The 23746-nt window shown below is 40.5% G+C and overlaps 1 protein-coding gene across 1 annotated transcript in view; it reads left to right on the top strand.

The window, feature by feature from the left end:
- Positions 1–23746, top strand: part of ZSWIM5 (zinc finger SWIM-type containing 5) — a gene marked incomplete at its 3' end in the record, with an annotated part of 257151 nt that overhangs the window by 179732 nt on the left and 53673 nt on the right. The window contains exons 3-4 of the mRNA XM_082833899.1: positions 18836–18984; positions 20233–20383. Of these exons, the coding sequence (XP_082690025.1) occupies positions 18836–18984; positions 20233–20383 (300 nt within the window). The remainder of the gene's footprint in view (positions 1–18835; positions 18985–20232; positions 20384–23746) is intronic.

Below are 23746 nucleotides of genomic sequence, written 5' to 3' on the forward strand. Positions count from 1 at the left end.
TCCTACACACAGCCTCACCACTCCTCAGAAATAAGGATAGTCAGACAGGCTTCCAGGAACTCTCGCTAACTAGCCGAAATAATCTTCTGTTGTTTTATCCTCAAAGTTGTAGTGTTTACATGGTAACTGAGCTCTATTTGAGAGATACTGTTAAAGAGTAACTATATATATATATCTTCTTATCCCACATAGGGAGCCTGTTCTATTTCTCTGACCTCCTTAAGTCTAGAGTTCTTAGGGACCTGAGTTCAGCTCCAGGTCTGTAACACCACAGCTGGATTATGGCCTACTTTCATGCATCATTCCCACTAGCTCTTTCTCAGAATTTTTGCCTATATCCAAGCTCTCTTGCCTTTTTCTTGAACTAACCACCTTGGTTGAGTGCCTGTATTGCACCTGCCTTGTTCATCACCACTGTCACCAAAGCAACCCTCTTTCCCCTTTACCACTGTGCTGAAGCAATCTTTATTCCTTGTTATACCTCCCATCTCAGCATCTTATTATATGTCTGAAATTAGTCTAAGTTGCCAGAGTGAACTTGAGATGTTATTCTCAACCTTCCCCAGGAACTACTACTTCTGTACCTGTGTTTATTCCAGACTAATATTAGCTTTCTACCCCAGGTTCCCTAGTATTCCACAAGGTCTTTCTTAATATATTTCTAATAACCAGTGCTGATATAGGCAGTGATACTTAAAATGATGAGGGCGAGGAGTGGAGATATCTTAGAGGCAAGGTGGACTGGATTCAACATCCAGGTGTGTAGGATGGGTGGGGAGTGAAGAAGAGGAAGATGAGAAAAAACTCAGTTCCAGAATGTCCAGCTACGATGGCTGGATTTGACAATAATGTTGCCATTCACTTAGGGAACATAAGGGGAGGGATAAATTTAGGAGGAAGACGAATTCAGTTTAAGTTTGAGGTGCTTGTAAAACACTTAGGTGAAGATTTCTGATACAAAATTGGGTGTTGGATCTGGAGCTAAGGACAAAAGTCAGAATTTTGGAGTTATTAGCATAGAGATGATCTTTGAAGTCCTGTTTCTGTTCCCTGCTAAATCTATAAACACCTAGAACATCTTCCGTCTCCTCTTTCTCAAGCCCTACTCTTCACCAAAACAGACTTTAAAAAGCAGGAATAAAATTTCTAAAACTGCTAGCTACCTGCTTTTTTTTTTTTTAATTTTGGTTGTGTTGGGTCTTCGTTGCTGCGTGTGGGCTTGCTCTAGTTGCGGTGAGCAGGGGCTACTCTTTGTTGTGGTGAGTGGGCTTCTCATTGCAGTGACTTCTCGTTGTAGAGCACGGGCTCTAGGCGCATGGGCTTCAGTAGTTGTGGCACACGGGCTCAGTTGTTGTGGCTCATGGGCTCTAAAGTGCAGTCTCAGTAGTTGTGGTGCATGGGCTTAGTTGCTCCACGGCATGTGGGATCTTCCCAGAGCAGGGCTCCAACTCATGTCCCCTGCATTGGCAGGCGGATTCTTAACGACTGTGCCACTAGGGAAGCCCTAGCTACCTGCTTTTAATCCCAGGAATGGATCCAGGTATTGCTCTGCTCCTCATGTCCCTGAAAACTTTTATTAGTCCCTGTAAGTGGTTTTAGCTAGACTTTGCCTTGTCCCCTTTGGATTGGTGATTCGATTTGGACTATCTTTCCAACTCTTCATCTAGCACTGCTCCATGCTCTGTTTGTGATTTTCTCTGGTAACTCCATACCCCGAGATTCTCTGGCATATAGCATCCAGGCTAGGTCTTCAGTTGCTGTTTATCCATACAGAGAGTTTGGATACCAAGAGAAAATTATGATAACTTGAGGAGTTAGGTCAGGAACCATGTCTTACAAATTTCTGAGTCTCCATCACCAAGCATGGTACCTGGAAAATAATAAGGATTTGTTGAATGAATACAACAAATCCTTATTATTTGTTGTATTCATGCATATACAGGTGAGGAAACAGGGGCCAGTGTAGGAATTAGCAAAGTAGAATGAGAAATGAGGAGAAGCTAGCAAGTAACTATAAAATTGAGTTTTAAGTATAAAACTGAGTTTTAGGAAGTAAATGGTCAACAATGTTGAATATTGTGGAAGATACAGACCAGAACTAACAAACATAGAACAGCAATTTGGGGGAAATAGAGACTATGCAGAGGGAAGAAAACCTTGAAAAATTATTATTAATATCATCATAGGAATAGAAGATATTTTAACCATGAAATAAAAACTGGATACTATAAAAAGAAATTCACAGAACAGAAAGAACTAATGAATATTACAAATATAATGGCAAAAAATATATAAAACTAAGTGATGGAAAATAAAGGTAAGGAAAGTTCCTATAGAGTAGAGCAGAAAGACAAAGAGTTTTTTTTAAAAAAAGATGAAGAGATGAAAAACAGGAAGAAAAAAGGCTGTTAAAAATTAAGAGAATGGGGCTTCCCTGGTGGCACAGTGGTTGAGAGTCTGCCTGCCGATGCAGGGGACATGGGTTTGTGCCCCGGTCCAGGAAGGTCCCACATGCTGCGGAGCGGCTGGGCCCGTGAGCCATGGCCGCTGAGCCTGTGCGTCCGGAGCCTGTGCTCCGCAACGGGAGAGGCCACAACAGTGAGAGGCCCAAGTACCGCAAAAAAAGAAGAAAAAAAAAATTAAGAGAATGAGTCCTGGAATTCCAATGTTTGAAAAATAGGGATTCCAGAAATAGAAAACAGAGGTAAGGAATTCATCAATAAAATAATTAAAGAATGTTTTCTAGAACAAAAACGTGTGAGTTTCCAAAGTGAAAGGATTCTACTAAATGCCCAGCAATGGGAAAAGAAGAATCTTCTGAATAAATAAGGCTGGATCAATTGGAAATTCATTCTGGGGAAAAAAAACTTGATTCCTACCTCATGCGATACAGAAAAATTAATTGCCAATGAATTGCAGACATAAACGTGAAAAGTAAAACAATAAAGCATATAGGAGATAATATGAAAAAATATTTTCATGTTCTTGAGGTAAAAAAAATTTAAGTAGGAAAAGATTGATAAATTGAACTACATTAAAATTTTTAAACTTCCGTTTATCAAAAGGCACCATTAAGAGACTAAAAAGGCACGCAAATAGTGGGAGAAGATATTTACAATACATACAGCTGACAAAGGGCTTGTATCCTAAATACCTTAAGAACCCTTACAAATAGTAAAATGGACAGAGACACAAAAAGGCACTTGGCAAAAAGGTTATCCAAGTGGTTAATAAACATACTAAAAGGCACTTTAACTAATTAGTAATCAGGGAAATGCAAATTAAAACCACAGTGAGATTCCACTACATAGCCACCAGAATGGCTAAATTTTTTAAACTATCAGTATCAAGTATTGGTGAGGATATTGAGCAACTGGAAATAATATATTGCAGGTAGGAGTGTAAATTGTTACAGTCACTTTGGGAAACTGTTGGGTATCATCTAACTCAAGTTGAACCTGTGTGTACCCTACGACCCAGAAATTCTTCTCCTAGATGTCTACCCAATGGAAATGGGTAGCATAATATGTGAGAGCCTGAAATAGAAACAATCCTAATGTCCATCAGTAGTAGAATGGCTTAATAAATTAATACGTTCATGTAATGGAATACTATATATCAATGAAAATAAGTTGTTTTGCTAAACATAATAATATGAGTGAATCTTACAAGCATGATGTTGAGTGAAATAAGCCAGACACAAAAGAATAAATGTTGTATGATTCCATTTATGTAAAGTTCAAAAACAAGTCCCTAGTGTTAGAAGTCAGGTTAGTGGTTAATTTGGGAGAAGAGGAAGGGAGACGGTGTTTGCAAAGGGGCTCCTAGGCTGCTGGTAGTATTCTATTTTCTTGACTTCAGTGATAGTTATTATAATCACTATGTGATAATTCATCAAGCTTTACAATTAAGATTTGTGCACTTTTCATAATTCATATTTCAATTAAAAATTTTAAATTTAATTTTAAAAGCTGTGTGTGTGTGTATGTATGCATATGTGTATACACATATGTGTATGTACAGAACAAAAAGATGGGAAGAAAATACACCATGATATTAACAAGGGAATTTATGGCTGGAGGCACTATGAGTGGATTTTTATTTTCTTTATTCTTTAGTATATTTTCTATGATAAGCATGTATTGTTTTTATAATTTAAAAAAGGATGTTTAAGAATGAAAGAAAAATTGATTCCACAGACTTATCAGTTCCCTTGGAGCCTCAACCCACATGATAGTTTGTTTAATAATTATTTATAAAAACATCCTCTCGGGCTTCCCTGGTGGCCCAGTGGTTGAGAGTCCGCCTGCCGATGCAAGGGACACGGGTTCGTGCCCCGGTCTGGGAAGATCCCATATGCCGCGGAGCGGCTGAGCCCGTGAGCCATGGCCGCTGAGCCTGCACGTCCGGAGCCTGTGCTCCGCAAAGGGAGAGGCCACAATAGTGAGAGGCCCGCATACCGCCAAAAAAAAAAAAAAATCCTTTCATTTTATCTTCACTTGTTACCGTTTGTCTTATAATCCTGTGGAAATTTTCATACGAAAATGTCAAAGTATCATTTATATTGACCAAGTCCACTTTACCACTACTGAGGGTAATTAGTTTCATACTCATCTCTTTTTATAAAAAGACTAAAATGTTCTAACCAGTGAACACATATAGGGATATTTTTATCTTTTGTTTTTAACCAAAGGATCATTTTTTTTTAAAGATTTTGCCTGGGAGTTAGTGAGAGAGCTAGAGAAGCTGGTTGTGAACTCCAGGCCTGGTTTATCTAGTTAAAATTATCTTTGCTCTTATTCGTTCATTCCTAAATGCTGTACCCTTCTCTGCTATCTGACCTTTAATGTTGCTATTTCTTAAAAATTAATCTTAAATTTTCTCCTCTTATTCTATATGATCTCTGCAGGCAATCTCAGCCACCTCCTTTACCTTAATGTCATCTATGTATTATGACTCACAGATTTACTTCTCCTATATCCAACTGACTATTCTATATCAAAGACATCCGCAAATCAACATATCCAAACATGAATTTATCTTCTTCCTCAAATTTGCACAATAAATAGCACCACCATCTAGCCACTGTATTATGATAGAACACTTTTTTTCTCATAATCCACATGCATTCCAGTGCAAGACCTGTTAGTATTACCTCTCAAGTATCTTTCATCATTTTCCACTTCTCTCTGTTGATACTCTCATCACCCTAAATAAAACCACTGTAATCTCCCACCTAAATTGCTACTATAGCCTTCTAACTGATCTTTCCATATCCACTGTTGCTCCCTTCTATTCCATTCTCCACACAGCCATCCAAAGTAACTTTTCTATAACTACAGATTTTGTCATATCACTTCTTGTTTAAAATCCTTCAATGGCCTCCTGTTGCACTTAGGGTAAAATCCAGATTTCATACGGCCTACAAAACCTTGCATGATCTGGCTTTTGCCTTCATTTTCACATGATATTCCCTCTTCTTGCAATACTCTTCCTATCCTCTCCCCCTTGTTATAGATGTACTTAATTACCACAATGATTTATGGCTTCATGCTTTTTTTGAGCAAAAACTACACACAGTATTTCCTCCACTCTCTGCCAGGCTAACTCTTATTCATTCCTCATTATTCACTTAAATGTCACTTTCTCAGGGAAAACTTATTTGACCTTTCTTTACACACAGATATGTACCTGGGTGATTATTTGCTTGACATTCCTTTCCCCAACTAGTCTATCAGCTCCACAAGGACAGGGACTATATCTGCTTATTTAACACTGTCTATCCAGTGTTTGGCACAGGCCCCTGGCACATAGGAGGCTCTCAATAAATATTGAATAAACGGAAATGTCCTAGAAAATCCTTCTCAGGCCTTTTGGGTTTTTTCCCGCCATGCCTCAAGGCTTGCAGGATCTTAGTTCCCAGACCAGGGATCCAACACAGGCCCTCAGCAGTGAGAGCCCGAGTCTTTACCACTGGACCGCCAGGGTACTCCCATGACTTTGATTTCTTCAACAGCCACACCAGCTCCATATAGACTGTTACCTGGACGTCTCAAATACTGACTTACTCCCTTTTTTTTTCTGCAAGCACCCATTTTGGCAGCTCAGTTTCTTGTCTCCTGGATTCCTTATAGACCAGAAAACATTTACACAGTTTACCATCCTTTCTTTCCTATCAGATAAACAAACCCTTTTGAAGTTTTAGGTGAAATTTTACTGTTAATAACTCTCTAGGCTTTGCCTTATCCTAGCCTAATGTAAGGTACCTAATGCCGTGCCTGGCACATAGTAGGGGGCTAATCACTGCTTGCCGTTATTATAATTTTGAGCTCTCATTTTCAAAATCCCCTCCTGGTATTCCAGCAGTAATTGCGCTATCCCAGAAGTTTTCCATCGTGTGCACACTAGGTATTAATAAACTGCCTGATTTCTTCCACAGCTGCTGCTACTACCACCAGCTGGGCCCAAAAGATTCACCATTTGCTCCATACCCCTTCAAATCCTTAGAGGGGGTGTCACTCCACACATCCAGTCTGTTGACTAAGGCCATCTCCCCTGGGAGACTGGGTCCTGCTCCTGATTTTTCTTTTTCTAGTTGAACCACCCAAGGGTAAGAATTGGTATTCAAACCATCTCTGCCCCTTGCTTTCGGAGCACCATTGCTATTCTTTTCTCATCAGCAAGGTACTCAGAGGCCCAGTCCTTGGTTTATACCTAGTTTATCTTATTTTATCTCAGTTCCATCTCTGTAGAGCTAGTGAAAACTAGAATCAGAAGTGAGACTCTGTAATCTGCATTTTTAACAACAAACCCCACGTGATTAACATTTGAGAATCACTGTACTGGTGAGAACTCTTGTTATTCTCACTGTGCGGAAAATGCGTTATTCTGACTTACCCTATATTCTGTGTGGTAGAATAAACCAAGAAAGGATATGGCTATTTTCAGACACACCATCCAGCTTACATTCAGGGCCTGAAACCAGGTGGTAGATCACAGCAATATGAGGCTAGAGGCCAAAGTATAGCTTTGTAGTGAAGAACAAGACTTTGAAGAGAGACCAACATATAGATTTTAACTCATATACTTTCAATCTGTTACATTACTTACCTGTATAAGCTTTAGTTGTTTTTGCTTTAAAATTAGGATAATAATACCACCTCATAGAGTTGTTAGGAGAGTTCACTGGAATATACTCAACAGATATTCATTGAGCATCTACTATGTGACAGGCACTGTTCACATGTTGCAAATGTACCAGGAAATAAAACAATTTATGCCCTCAAGGAGCATACATTCTAGCGGGGATGTGTATAAAGAGTGCTTAGACTCTGGCGTGGAGGAAGCATTCAATAAATGGCTGTTATTAACAAATATATAAGGATAAGGAGTGTATTTGTTTTTCTTTGCCACTTTCAGTTTACAGAAGAAGTATAGGATATATTATTTGCCCACCTGGAACTTAGATTAAGGTGGTCAATAGGACATTCTATAAATATTTTGTTTGTTTGTTTGTTCATTCTATAAATATTAACTCAGTGCTGTAATGATCCAGGCACTGTGAGGTATAAAATGAGTCTGTACACTAGGCTTTAAAACCTTCAATCTAGTTGGGAATATATGAGAAGTGCACAATTCCAACGTAAAAGATAATGCAACAGGTCTTCCGAAAGGCCAAAGTGATCTTTTCTTTTTTAATATATATATATCTTTAACATCTTTATTGGAGTATAATTGCTTTACAATGGTGTGTTAGTTTCTGCTTTATAACAAAGTGAATCAGTTATACATATACATTTGTCCCCGTATCTCTTCCCTCTTGCATCTCCCTCCCTCCCACCCTCCCTATCCCACCCCTCTAGGTGGTCACAAAGCACCAAGCTGATCTCCCTGTGCTATGCGGCTGCTTTCCACTAGCTAGCTATTTTACGTTTGGTAGTGTATATATGTCCATGCCACTCTCTCACTTTGTCCCAGCTTACCCTTCCCCCTCCCCATATCCTCAAGTCCATTCTCTACTAGGTCTGCGTCTTTATTCCCGTCTTGCCCCGAGGTTCTTCATGACCTTTTTTTTTTTTTTTAGATTCCATATATATGTGTTAGTGTACGGTATTTGTTTTTCTCTTTCTGACTTACTTCACTCTGTATGACAGACTCTAGGTCCATCCATCTCACTACAAATAACTCAATTTCGTTTCTTTTTATGGCTGAGTAATATTCCATTGTATATATGTGCCACATCTTCTTTATCCATTCATCTGTCGATGTACACTTAGGTTGCTTCCATGTCCTGGCTATTGTAAATAGAGCTGCAGTGAACATTGTGGTACATGACTCTTTTTGAATTATGGTTTTCTCAGGGTATATGCTCAGTAGTGGGATTGCTGGGTCATATGGTAGTTCTAGTTTTAGTTTTTTAAGGAACCTCCATACTGTTCTCCATAGTGGCTGTATCAATTTACATTCCTACCAACAGTGCAAGAGGGTTCCCTTTTCTCCACACCCTCTCCAGCATTTAATGTTGTGTAGATTTTTTGATGATGGCCATTCTGACAGGTGTGAGATGATATCTCATTGTAGTTTTGATTTGCATTTCTCTAATGATTAATGATGTTGAGCATTCTTTCATGTGTTTGTTGGCAATCTGTATATCTTCTTTAGAGAAATGTCTGTTTAGGTCTTCTGCCCATTTTTGGATTGGGTTTTTTGTTTTTTTAATGTTGAGCTTCATGAGCTGTTTGTATATTTTAGAGATTAATCCTTTGCCCATTGATTCATTTCCAAATATTTTCTCCCATTCTGAGGGTTGTCTTTTGGTCTTGTTTATGGTTTCCCTTGCTGTGCAAAAGCTTTTAAGTTTCATTAGGTCCCATTTGTTTATTTTTGTTTTTATTTCCATTTCTCTAGGAGGTGGGTCCAAAAGGATCTTGCTGTGATGTATGTCATAGAGTGTTCTGCCTATGTTCTCCTCTAAGAGTTTGATTGTGTCTGGCCTTACATTTAGGTCTTTAATCCATTTTGAGCTTATTTGTGTGTATGGTGTTAGGGAGTGATCTAATCTCATACTTTTACATGTAGCTGTTCAGTTTTCCCAGCACCACTTATTGAAGAGGCTGTCTTTTCTCCACTGTTTGTTCTTGCCTCGTTATCAAAGATAAAGTGACTATATGTGCATGGGTTTATCTCTAGGCTTTCTATCCTATTACATTAATCTATATTTCTGTTTTTGTTTCAGTACCATACTATCTTGATTACTGTAGCTTTGTAGTATAGTCTGAAGTCAGGGAGCCTGACTCCTCCAGCTCCGTTTTTCTTTCTCAAGATTGCTTTGGCTATTTGGGGTCTTTTGTGTTTCCATACAAATTGTGAAATTTTTTGTTCTAGTTCTGTGAAAAATGCCAGTGGTAGTTTGATAGGGATTGCACTGAATCTGTAGATTGTTTTGGGTAGTAGAGTCATTCTCACAATGTTGGTTCTTCCAATCCCAGAACACGGTATATCTCTCCATCTATTTGTATCATCTTTAATTTCTTTCATCAATGTCTTATAATTTTCTGCATACAGGTCTTTTATCTCCTTAGGTAGGTTTATTCCTAGATATTTTATTCTTTTTGTTGCAGTGGTAAATGGGAGTGTTTTCTTAAGTTCACTTTCAGACTTTTCATCATTACTATACAGGAATGCCAGAGATTTCTGTGCATTAATTTTGTATCCTGCTACTTTACCAAATTCATGGATGAGCTCTAAGAGTTTTCTGGTAGCATCTCTAGGATTCTCTGTGTGTAGTGTCATGTCATCTGCAAACAGTGACAGCTTTACTTCTTCTTTTCCAATTTGGATTCCTTTTATTTCTTTTTCTTCTCTGATTGCTGTGGCTAAAACTTCCAAAACTCTGTTGAATAATAGTGGTGAGAGTGGGCAACCTTGTCTTGTTCCTGATCTTAGAGGAAATGGTTTCAGTTTTTCACCATTGAGGACTATGTTGGCTGTGGGTTTGTCATATATGGCCTTTATTATGTTGAGGAAAATTCCCTCTATGCCTGCTTTCTGGATGGTTTTTAATCATAAATGGATGTTGGATTTTGTCAAAAGCTTTCTCTGCATCTATTGAGATGATCATATGGTTTTTCTCCTTCAATTTGTTAATATGGTTTATCCCAATGATTGATCTGCGTATATTGAAGAATCCCTGCATTCCTGTGATAAACCTCACTTGATCATGGTGTATGATCCTTTTAATGTGCTGTTGGATTCTGTTTGCTAGTATTTTGTTGAGGATTTTTGCATATGTGTTCATCAGTGATATTGGCCTGTAGTTTTCTTTCTTTGTGACATCTTTGTCTGGTTTTTGTATCAGAGTGATGGTGGCCTTGTAGAATGAGTTTGGGAGTGTTCCTCCCTCTGCTATATTTTAGAAGAGTTTGAGAAGGATAGCTGTTAGCTCTTCTCTAAATGTTTGATAGAATTTGCCTGTGAAGCCATCTGGTCCTGGGCTTTTGTTTGTTGGAAGATTTTTAATCACAGTCTCAATTTCAGTGCTTGTGATTGGTCTGTTTATATTTTCTATTTCTTACTGGTTCAGTCTCAGAAAGTTCTGCTTTTCTAAGAATTTGTCCATTTCTTCCAGGTTGTCCATTTTATTGGCATATTGTTGCTTGTAGTAATCTCTCATGATCCTTTGTATTTCTGCAGTGTCAGTTGTTACTTCTCCTTTTCCATTTCTAATTCTATTAATTTGAGTCTTCTCCTTTTTTTTCTTGATGAGTCTGGCTAGTGGTTTACCAATTTTGTTTATCTTCTCAAAGAACCAGCTTTTAGTTTTATTGATCTTTGCTATCATTTCCTTCATTTCTTTTTCATTTATTTCTGATCTGATCTTTATAATTTCTTTCCTTCTGCTGACTTTGGGGTTTTTCTGTTCTTCTTTCTCTAATTGCTTTAGGTGTAAGGTTAGGTTGTTTATTTGAGATGTTTCTTGTTTCTTAAGGTAGGATTGCATTGCTATAAACTTCCCTCTTAGAATTGCTTTTGCTGCATCCCATAGGTTTTGGGTCTTCGTGTTTTCATTATCATTTGTTTCTAGGTATATTTTGATTTCCTCTTTGCTTTCTTCAGTGATCTCTTGGTTATTAAGTAGTGTATTGTTTAGCCTCCATGTGTTAGTATTTTTACAGGTTTTTTCCTGTAATTGATATCTAGTCTCATAGCATTGTGGTCAGAAAAGATACTTGATATGATTTCAGTTTTCTTAAATTTACCAAGCCTTGATGTGGCCCAAGATATGATCTATCCTGGAAAATGTTCCATGAGCACTTGAGAAGAAAGTGTATTATGTTGTTTTTGGATGGAATGTCCTATATATATTAATTAAGTCCATGTTGTTTAATGTATCATTTAAAGCTTTTGTTACCTTATGTATTTTCATTATGGATTATCTGTCCATTGGTTAAAGTGGGGTGTTAAAGTCCCCTACTATGTGTTACTGTCAATTTCCCCTTTTATGGCTGTTAGTATTTGCCTTATGTATTGAGGTGCTCCTATATTGGGTGTATAAATATTTACAACTGTTATATCTTCTTCTTGGATTGACCCCTTGATCATTATGTAATGTCCATCTTTGTCTCTTGCAATAGTCTTTGTTTTAAAGTCTATTTTGTCTGATATGAGAATTGCTACTCCAGCTTTCTTTTGGTTTCCATTTGCATGGAATATCTTTTTCCATCCCCTCACTTTCAGTCTGTATGTTTCCCTAGGTCTGAAGTGGGTCTCTTGTAGACAGCAGATATACAGGTCTTGTTTTTGTATCCATTCAGCCAGTCTATGTCTTTTGGTGGGAGCATTTAATCCAACTACATTTAAGGTAATTATCGATATGTATGTTCCTATTACCATTTTCTTAATTGTTTTGGGTTTGTTATTGTAGGTCTTTTCCTTCTCTTATGTTTCCTACCTAGAGAAGTTCCTTTAGCATTTGTTGTAAAGCTGGTTTGGTGGTGGTGAATCCTCTTAGCTTTTGCTTGTCTGTAAAGGTTTTAATTTCTCCATCAAATCTGAATGACATCCTTGCTGGGTAGGATAATCTTGATTGTAGGTTTTTCTCCTTCATCACTTTAATATGTCCTGCCACTCCCTTCTGGCTTGCAGAGTTTCTGCTGAAAGATCAGCTGTTAACCTTATGGGGATTCCCTTGTGTGTTGTTGTTTTTCCCTTGCTGCTTTTAATATTTTTTCTTTGTATTTAATTTTTGATTGTTTGAATAATATGTGTCTTGGCGTGTTTCTCCTTGGATTTATCCTGTATGGGACTCTCTATGCTTGCTGGACTTGATTAACTATTTCCTTTCCCATATTAGGGAAGTTTTCAACTATAATCTCTTCAAAGATTTTCTCAGTCCCTTTCTTTTTTTCTTCTTCTGGGACCCCTATAATTCGAATGTTGGTGTGTTTAATGTTGTCCCAGAGGTCTCTGAGACTGTCCTCAATTCTTTTCATTCTTTTTTCTTTATTCTGCTCTGCAGTAGTTATTTCCATTATTTTATCTTCCAGGTCACTTATCCGTTCTTCTGCCTCAGTTGTTCTGCTTTGATCCCTTTGAGACAATTCTTAATTTCATTTATTGTGTTGTTCATCATTGTTTGTTTGCCCTTTAGTTCTTCTAGGTCCTTGATAAACGTTTCTTGTATTTTCTCTGTTCTATTTCCAAGATTTTGGATCATCTTTACTATCATTATTCTGAATTGTTTTTCAGGTGGACTACCTATTTCCTGTTCATTTTTTAGGTCTGGTGGGTTTTTGCCTTGCACCTTCATCTGATGTGTGTTCCTCTGTCTTCTCATTTTGCTTATCTTACTGTGTTTGGGATCTCCTTTTTGCAGGCTGCAGGTTCGTAGTTCCTGTTGTTTTTGGTGTCTGTCCCCAGTGGCTAAGTTGGTTCAGTGGGTTGTGTAGGCTTCCTGGTGGAGGGGCCTGTGTTCTGGTGGATGAGGCTGGATGAGGCTGGATCTTGTCTTTCTGGTGGGCAGGTCCACGTCTGGTGGTGTGTTTTGGGGTGTCTGTGACCTTATTATGATTTTAGGCAGCCTCTGTGCTAATGGATGGGGTTGTGTTCGTGTCTTGCTAGTTGTTTGGCCTAGGGTGTCCAGCATAGTAGCTTGCTGGTTGTTGAGTGGAGCTGGGTCTTGGCGTTGAGATGGAGATCTCTGGGAGAGTTTCACCGTCTGATATTACGTGGATCTGGGAGGTCTCTTGTGAACCAGTGTCCTGAACTTGGCTCTCCCACCTCAGAGACACAGCCCTGATGCCTGGCTGGAGCACCAAGAGCCTGTCATCCACACAGCTCAGAATAAAAGGGAGGAAAAAAAGAAAGAAAGAAAGAAGATAAAATAAAATAAGGTAAAATAAAATTAAATGAAGTTATTAAAATAATTATTAAAATCAATTTTTTAAGTAATAAAAAAAAGAAAGAAGAGAGCAACCAAACCAAAAATCAAATCCACCAATGATAACAAGTGCTAAGAACTATACTAAAACAGAAAATTAGAAAAATACCAACGGACAGACAGAACCCTTGGACAAATAGTAAAAGCAAAGCTATGCAGACAAAATCACACACAGAAGCATACCCATACACACTCACAAAAAGAGAAAAAGGGAAAAATGTATATATATATCATTGCTCCCAACGTCCACCTCCTCAATTTGGGATGGTTCGTTGTCTGTTCAGGTATTCCACAGATGCAGGGTACATCAGGTTGATTGTGGAGATTTAATCCGCTGCTCCTGAGGCTGCTGGGAGAAATTTCCCTTTCTTTTCTTTTTTCGCACAGCTCCTGGGGTTCAGCTTTGGATTTGGACCCGCCTTGCGTGTAGGTCGCCTGAAGGCGTCTGTTCTTCGCTCAGACGGATGGGGTTAAAAGAGCAGCTGATTTTGGGGGCTCTGGCTCACCCAGGCTTGGGGGAGGGAGGGGTACGGATTCAGGGTGAGCCTGCAGTGGCAGAGGCCATCATGACATTGCAACAGCCTGAGCCGCGCCGTGTGTTCTCCCGGGGAAGTTGTCCCTGGATCATGGGACCCTGGCAATGGTGGGCTGCGCAGGCTCCCAGGAGGGGAGGTGTGGATAGTGACCTGTGCTCGCACACAGGCTTCTTGGTGGCAGCGGCAGCAGCCGTAGCATCTCATGCCCGTCTCTGGGGTCCGTGCTGATAGCCGCAGCTCACGCCCATCTCTGGAGCTCCTTTAAGCAGCGCTCTTAATCCCCCTCCTTGTGCAACAGGAAACAAAGAGGCAAGAAAAAGTGTCTAGCCTCTTCGGCAGCTCCAGACTTTTTCCCGGACTCCCTCCCACCTAGCTGTGGCGCACTAGCCCCCTTCAGGCTGTGTTCACCCAGCCAACCCCAGTCCTCTCCCTGGGATCCGACCTCCGAAGCCCGAGCCTCAGCTCCCAGTGCCTGCCCGCCCCAGTGGGTGAGCAGACAAGCCTCTCAGGCTGGTGAGTGCTGGTCGGCACCTATCTTCTGTGCGGGAATCTCTCCTCTTTGCCCTCCACACCCCTGTTGCTGCACTCTCCTCCGTGGCTCCAAAGCTTCCCCTCTCCACCACCTGCAGTCTCCGCCCACGAAGGGGCTTCCAAGTGTGTGGAAACCTTTCCTCCTTCACAACTCCCTCCCACTGGTGCAAGTCCCATCCCTATTCTTTTGTCTCTGTTTTTCCTTTTTTCTTTTGCCCTACCCAGGTACATGGGGAGTTTCTTGCCCTTTAGGAGTTCTGAAGTCTTCTGCCAGCGTTCAGTAGGTGTTCTGTAGGAGTTGTTCCACATGTACATGTATTTCTGATGTATTTGTGGAGAGGAAGGTGATCTCCACGTCCTACTCTTCGCCATGTTGAAGCTCCCCGCAAAAGCAATCTTGAGAAAGAAAAATGGAGCTGGCAGAATCAGGCTCCTGGACTTCAGACTACACTACAAAGCTACAGTAATCAAGACAGTATGGTACTGGCACAAAAGCAGAAATATAGATCAATGGAACAGGATTGAAAGCCCAGAGATAAACCCACGCACATATGGTCACCTTATTTTTAATAAAGGAGGCAAGAACATACAGTGGAGAAAAGACAGCCTCTTCAATAAGTGGTGCTGGGAAAACTGGACAGCTACATATAAAAGAATGAAATTACAACACTCCCTAACACCATACACAAAAATAAACTCAAAATGGTTAAAAACCTAAATGTAAGGCCAGACACTATCAAACTCTTAGAAGAAAACATAGGCAGAACACTCTATGACATAAATCACAGCAAGATCCTTTTTGACCCACTCCTAGAGAAATGGAAATAAAACCAAAAATAAACAAATGGGACCTAATGAAACTTAAAAGCTTTTGCACAGCAAAGGAAACCATAAACAAGACCAAAAGACAACCCTCAGAATGGGAGAAAACATTTGCAAATGAAGCAACTAACAAAGATTAATCTCCAAAATTTAGACACAGCTCATGCAGCTCAATATCAAAAAAAGAAACAACCCAATCCAAAAATGGGCAGAAGACCTAAATAGACATTTCTCCAAAGAAGATATACAGATTGCCAACAAACACATGAAAGAATGCTCAACATCACTAATCATTAGAGAAATGCAAATCAAAACTACAATGAGGTATTACCTCACACTAGTCAGAATGGCCATCATCTAAAAGTCTACAAACAATAAATGCTGGAGAGGGTGTGGAGAAAAGGGAACCCTCTTGCACTGTTGGTGGGAATATAAATTGATACCGCCACTATGGAGAACATTATGAAGGTTCCTTAAAAAACTAAAAATAGAATTACCGTATGACCCAGCAATCCCACTACTGGGCATATACCCTGAGAAAACCATAATTCAAAAAGAGTCATGTATCACAATGTTCATTGCAGCTCTGTTTTCAATAGCCAGAACATGGAAGCAACCTAAGTGTACATCGGCAGATGAATAGATAAAGAAGATGTGGCACATATATACAATGGAATATTACTCAGCCATAAAAAGAAACGAAATTGAGTTATTTGTAGTGAGGTGGATGGACCTAGAGTCTGTCATACATAAGTCAGAAAGAGAAAAACAAATACCGTACACTAACACATATATATGGAATCTAAAAAAAAAAAAAGGTCATGAAGAACCTCGGGGCAAGACGGGAATAAAGATGCAGACCTACTAAAGAATGGACTTGAGGGTACGAGGAGGGGGAAGGGTAAGCTGTGACAAAGTGAGAGAGTGGCATGGACATATATACACTACCAAACGTAAAATAGCTAGCTAGTGGGAAGCAGCCGCATAGCACAGGGAGATCAGCTTGGTGCTTTGTGACCACCTAGAGGGGTGGGATAGGGAGGGTGGGAGGGAGATGCAAGAGGGAGGAGATATGGGGATATATGTATATGTATAACTGATTCACTTTGTTATAAAGTAGAAACTAACACACCACTGTAAAGCAATTATACTCCAATAAAGATGTTAAAAAATGCAACAGGTGTTTAAGAGAAGTAATTATAAAGTACTAAGAAGAGTGTTACTGCCTTTTTATGCGTATGAGCATAAGATGGACATAGATTTGATGGTGGCAGTTGGGTATATAGCTAATTCAGTGAGGGGGTAAAAAAGTCCTACCAAGTGAACTAAGCAATAGGTGAATTTTGGCAGCATTAATCTCTCTGTATACTTACTTTATGGTTTCCATTTCTCATTGCAGCCGTGACTGTAGAGCTGAGGCAGTATTGATGAGAAGTAGTGTTTTCTGGCCAAAGAACAGGTTGTGGGGAGAGGAAAGGAAGTAAAGGATAAAAGCATAAGTAAAGTCATAAGGAAATGTCATTGACTTCTGCGAATACTAAGTTTCTAGCTGAAACATAGCGTAAGTATAGGAAAGGCAAGGTTAGAAACATAGTGTAAGTATAGGAAAGACAAGGTTAGAAATGAAGGAGCCTGACTGGGGAGGGTCCTGAATGCTAGGCTGAATTTGGACTTCATTTATTAAGAATAGTTTATCACTGAATACTTCTGAGCAGCGAAGTGATATGATCAGAACTCGGTTTAGAATACTACATTTGAAGAAAAGTAGCATGTAGTAGATTCCATAAACTGGATGCTTATAGTGTTAATTAGTATTTATAGAATAAATTAATATGTGAGCCCTCCTGATTCCCTGGAGAATAAAATGCACTAAAAAAGCTTAGCAGGGGCTTCCCAGGTGGCACAGTAGTTAAGAATCCGCCTGCCAATGCAGGGGACACGGGTTTGAGCCTTGGTCCAGGAAGATGCCACATGCCACGGAGCAACTAAGCCCATGTGCCACAACTACTGAGCCTGCGCTCTAGAGCCTGCGAGCCACAACTGTTGAGCCCTCGTGCCACAACTACTGAAGCCCGCACACCTAGAGCCCATGCTCCACAACAAGAGAAGCCACTGCAATGAGAACCCTGCGCACCACAACGAAGAGTAGCCCGCACTCACTGCAACTAGAGAAAGCCCATGCACAGCAATGAAGACCCAACGCAGCAAAAATAAATAAATAAATAAATTTATTTTAAAAAGCTTAGCAGAAGAGCAGCTTTTCTCTGCGGATTTCATTTAAGCAAGCCTTTGATCTAAGAGTACAAGAAGGTTGGTAGACGTACTGATGAAACACAACATGAATTTGTAACCAACTGCATGACCACACCTATAGAATATTGACTTACAGTCTTTTGTCACTTGGAGACAGGGTTCTAAAAACTTATCATAGGACTTTGTCTTTGAGGTGACAGAAGAAGATTCAGTTTTCATTCCACAAATATTTCCTAGGTGCTTGTCATATTACCAGCACTGTGCTATAGGTAATTCAACTGTGAGCAAGGAGCTAACAGGCTACTAGGGGAAAGGGATGCATAAATAACTAAAACTGTGTTTTAAGTGATGTTGCTGAGGTGAGCCCAGATATGAAAGATATCTTGAGTGCAAATTTATAAAATTATATCACCATGTATATAACTCCGCCTGTGCTTCAGGGGCAAGTTTCTTTTTTCTTTTTCTTTTTCTTTTTTTTTGTGTGGCTGCATTGGATCTTCGTTGCTGCGTGCGGGCTTTCTGTAGTTGTGGTGAGCGGGGGCTACTCCTCGTTGTGGTGCGCGGGCTTCTCATTGCAGTGGCTTCTCTTGTAGCAGAGCATGGGCTCTAGGTATGTGGGCTTCAGTAGTTCTGGCTCGCGGGCTCTAGAGCACAGGCTCAGTAGTTGTGGCACACAGGCTTAGTTGCTCCGCGGCATGTGGGATCTTCCAGGACCAGGGCTCGAACCCATGTCCCCTGCATTGGCAGGCGGATTCTTAACCACTGGGCCACCAGGGAAGTCCCCAGGGGCAAGTTTCTAGAAATTTAGAAGTGTTGACACCACTTGAGAAGCTACAATTTTATAGTGAACTTTAAAAAGAGAATTTTTTATTTTCTAAGGAAGTATTTTTTAATTTTAAAATAATATGTGTGCTTTAAGGCTTATTTGAACTTCATAGAAAAACAAAAAAGAAGAAAAAATGTCATTCTCTTAGGGAAAAAAAATACATCACTATTTTCATGTTTGTGTATTTCCTTCTGGGCTTTTTCCCCCAGGATGGTATTTGTAGACTTTGGAAGAGGATACAACTGAGAGTTTAGTGAACATGAAACTAGCATTAGCTCTCTTACATTTGTTTAGGCCCACACAATTGACAAAGCCCAGATTAAGGCAGAATACCCATCTGTTTCTGAATATATTCACAGAGGGCCCCTCCTGCTGAATGTGTAGGGTAGGAACTCAAGGGATTCATTTCATCATTCCCATTCCTCACAGGTGCCCCTGACCCCACAGCTGGGGCCAGCATTGATGATGAGAACTGTTGGCATTTGGACGAGGAACAGGTGAAAGAACAAGTGAAGCTCTTTCTCTCCCAGGGTGGTTACTATGGCTCTGGAAAGCAACTCAATTCAATGTTTGCCAAGGTAAGATATGAAAAGTTTTTTTTTTTTAAGTAAACTGGGCTCACCACACTTTTGGCTTCATGCGTTGTAGCTAGCTCACTTGACCTACCTGTACTGAATGCTTGAAAACTAACTGTGGGGAGGGGAGCTGAGCAGAGCAGACTTGAGCAGTTTGCATCCAGGGACCCCTACTGCCTCACCCTGGCAGTCCTCTTCCTTCTGCTCAGCTCTCTAAGTGAGTTAGCATTCCTGGGGGGATTAGTAATGAAGCTACCTTCCCTCTGCTTTGAACCCAAGGCTGCCCGATGAGGCTTTAAAGAGACTTAGTATTTTGGAACTGGGGACTCTCACAGCAGGCTTTCTCTCTTTTTTTTTTTTCTTAACACCTTTAGTGAAGTATAAATCACATTAGCATAAAATTCACCCATTTTAAAAAGTGTACAATTCAATGGTTTTTAATATATTCACAGATATGTACAGCTATCACCACAGTCAACTTTAAAACATTTTCATTATCTTAAAAAGAAACCCCATACCCTTTACCTATCACTCCCCTATTCCCCATGCCCCACTCCCCCAGCCCTAAGCAACCACTAATCTACTTTCTGTCTCTATAGATTTCCCTATTCTGGACTGGCTTCTTTCTCCTGGAATAGTATTTTAAAGTATTTAAAAACACATCCATGCTATAGCATGTGTCAGTACTCCATTCCTTTTTATGGCCAAGTAATATTCCATTATATGGATACCACACTTTTTGTTTATCCATTTGTCTGTTGATGGGCATTTGGATTGTTTCCATTTTTTAGCTATTATAAATAATGCTGCTATAAACATTCTTGCACAATGTTTTTGTGTGGACATATATATTTTCATTTCTCTCTAGGCATGGAATTGATAGGCCATATGGTAGCTCTGTGTTTAATCATTTGAGGAATTTCTAGACTGATTTCCAAAGTGGCTACATCATTCTACATTCCCGCCAAACAATGTATGAGGGTTCTGATTTCTCTGTATCCTTGCCAACACTTATTATCTGGCTTTTTGATTCTAGCCATCCTTGTGAGTGTGAAGTGGTATCTCATTGCCCACAGCAGCCTCTCTTGATACATGCAAAGAACTTACATACAGAACAAGAGGCCTTCTTTTTGGCTCTTTGGATATGCTGTGCTTAGTTACTTCATCTTCTCCTCCCCGTCCTCCCCTTCTTTCTCCTCCTACTTTGTCATGATGTGCAGTCACCAACTCTTGCCCCTCCTTATGTGTCAGGTTCGAGAGATGCTGCGGATGAGAGATTCCAATGGAGCCAGGATGCTGACGCTAATAACTGAGCAGTTTATGGCTGACCCACGACTCACACTCTGGAGGCAGCAAGGAACAACCATGACAGATAAGTGCAGGCAGCTCTGGGATGAGCTAGGTAAGTCCGCATATCTCAGAGAAGTGCTCTGTCTATCCTATCAGCTTGCCCCCTGGCAATAGTGTTAGTGAACACTTGCCATCAGTCATTACATGGATCTTGCTAAGTGAACTTTAGCCCAATTGGCAGAAGATTTAGGCTCTACAGAGGCTACCCAGAGTAATTCTGAACTCACTTGTGTTTCTTCCACAGCATTGTGCTTTGCTATTGACATCTGCATTCTGTTCCAGATGTTACCACATAGAAGCCTTTGGTGAGAGAAAACCTTTTGCCTTGGCTTCTGTTCCATGGCATTAGCTTGGCTCTCCAGATACTTACCAAACTCACTTTTCTTGCTTTCCCTGGATCTGCTTTTCTTTATCACCCCCAGACAAACCTCTTAGACATAAGGCAGTTTCCAAGACTTGGGCCTTGGACTTCCATTCTTTCTCTATACTCCTTTGAGAACTCTTTTTTTCCAATAGCATGGCTTCAGAGTTTCCTTTATGATGATCTCATCCTCATCTTCTTTCCACTTATCTGAGTTCCAGTCTCATATTAGCAACTGCCCTATGACCATTTCTCCTGAAAAAAATCTCCTGATCACCTCAAACTTGAGAAACCCAAAAATGAAATCAGGGCTTCTGTGAAAAGAGATTCCCCTGAACCTGGCATTGGCACCACCATTTCTTACTCTACCAAACTTGTTGTCAAGCACTCATTTTTTGTTCATTCCCTACATCCAGTCACCAAATTAATTTGATTCCTTGACCTTCAGAATGCAATTTAGTGTCCATTCACACTTTTTACTTCCCATCACCACTGATCTGGTTGAGGGCCTTGGGACTTTTTTTTTGGGAGGGGGACTTTTAGATTAAATTAGACCTGTGGCCTCCTGACTGGCTTCTCTGTTCTAGATTCTTCTCATCAAGGCCATCTTCTTTAGTCATTATTTCTCTTTATCATTCCCCTGTTCCAAGGCTAGTTTTGCAGGGCTAATACTCAGCTCCTCCCCCTGTTTGCAGAATCCTCCATACTCTGAACTCACTATCCAGTCATGGCCCCACTCTTGGGTTATACTGGAAAACTTCCATATGACATATTCTAAAAGCTGTATTATAGCTTCTCCATATTCCCTCCAGCCCAGAAAGCAATGACAAACTTTCCACTCATACAAAATAGCACAAGAAAAAAACTAAAGTTTAGGGGCTTCCCTGGTGGTGCAGTGGTTGAGAGTCCGCCTGCCGATGCAAGGGACACGGGTTCGTGCCCGCGTCTGGGAGGGTCTGGTCTGGGAGGATCCCGCGTGCCGCGGAGCAGCTGGGCCCGTGAGCCATGGCGCTGGGCCTGCGCGACCGGAGCCTGTGCTCCGCAGCAGGAGAGGCCACAGCGGTGAGAGGCCCGCATACCGCAAAAACAAACAAACAACAAAAAAAACAAACTAAAGTTTAGGATTTTAGTGAATTCCCCTGAAGCATATACATTATAGTCTTAGGGCTAAAAGCCATGGGGAATGAGGCTTAATGGCTCTGGGACTATACTTGGTTACTTTGGGGCTACTGAGTGTGGGATTTTGATTTGGGTGCTAAGGCTTCTTGATATCACCTGGGGCACTAATGGCTTTGGAGTTCTCATTAATATTGAAGAGCTACATTATTGAGCGTTATGTGCCAGACTCTGTGTTAAAGATTGTACACACATTGTTTCATGTAATTCTGATAACAAACCTATGTTGCAAAGAAACAGAGACAGCTCTGGTTACTTCTGGATACAGAATAAAATAAAGAATTATAGAAAACTGTCTCTCTGACACAATCACACTTTCTGAAGTACAGGAATGTTGAACTATTAGTCTAAAGTTACTGGTCCAACCAGTTGTGACCAGGGTCACAATGCATGGCAAGTTGGGAACAGCTTCTTACACTCTTTCCTCAGAAGGAATTGTAGGCATGGACTTCCTTCTAGGGTAACATAACAGCTTAGGGGAGACAGATGAGCTCCAAAAAGTTACTTGTTCAAGGTCACACACTAGTAAGTGGTGGCTCTAACACCGGAACCCCAATCTGTCTGAATCCAAATCAAACATCCTTCTGCAACATCTCCCTCAATTTCACCTTGTTATGTACTATTTTCCCCCAAAGTGCATGTTTCTTAAGAATTTGAAATTAGCCTTCAGAGAGTCAGTTTCATCTGAGGCCTGAGTCTCTTGGGAATAATTTCTGTGACAATCATGGGATTGTTTTGTGGATTTGGGCTTGGCCTTTGGGGCAAAGGTAGGTGAGAGGAAATAAGCAGAGCTAGATCCCAGTGCTTTTAATGCTTTTGTCATATACTTCGGTTCATTATGAAAAGCTCTTGATTGTGATATTTTCATATCTACGAAATTGCTGTATCAACCTTCCAAGAAACTCTCAGCATTCTGCAAAGACAGTGGTTCCCAAACTTCTCAAAATAACCTGGAGTACTTGTTTAAACAGATTGCTGGGCCCTGTCCCCAGAGTTTCTGATTACATAGGTTGGAGTAGGGCCTGATAATTTGCATTTCTAACCAGTTCCCTGGGGATGCTGATGCCACGGTTCCAGAGACCACATTTTGAAAAACACTGCACTAAGAGAAGCCTTATTGGGTCAGACACTAGAGCAAGTGTATTCATGCTTCCCTTAATTACTCTGAGGGTTCCTTACTGGTCACAAGGCCTGCTCCTCTGGGGAGGGCCTCGACAGGGATTGTAGGAATTTAGAGGAGTGGGCTCACTACCTTCAGTTCCTGAACCAGAGATAACAGAAGCAATCAGACATGAAGTTTTCTTATCTCTCCGTGTCTGTACACATATGCCTTTTTTTTTTTTTTTTTTTGCGGTACGCGGGGCTCTCACTGTTGTGGCCTCTCCCGTTGCGGAGCACAGGCTCCAGACACACAGGCTCAGCAGCCATGGCTCACGGGTCCAGCCGCTCTGCGGCATGTGGGATCTTCCCGGACCAGGGCATGAACCCGTGTCCCCTGCATCGGCAGGCGGACTCGCAACCACTGCGCCACCAGGGAAGTCCCCACATATGCTTTAAAAAATCTTCTTTTAAAATCTATAAAGTATCTGCTCCCATAAAAGGCCACTCCTTACATACTTGCTCTGGTTCCTATGCCATTTCCTTTTCTCAAGAATTTTGCTCCTCAGTTACTCCTTTCTCTGGCGTCATTAATTTCTCCCTCAATACTGGATCAGTTCCATCAGCATACAGATATGCTCTAATAGTTTCAGTCTCAAAAAAACAAGTGCCTTTGATGGTCCCATCCCCCTTTAATTACTGCCCCATTTCTCTTCTTCCATTCAAAACAACACTTTTTTTTTTTAACATCTTTATTGGAGTATAATTACTTTACAATGT

Source organism: Leucopleurus acutus (genome assembly GCF_964270905.1).
Source record: "Leucopleurus acutus genome assembly, chromosome: 2".
Lineage (NCBI taxonomy): Eukaryota > Metazoa > Chordata > Mammalia > Artiodactyla > Delphinidae > Leucopleurus > Leucopleurus acutus.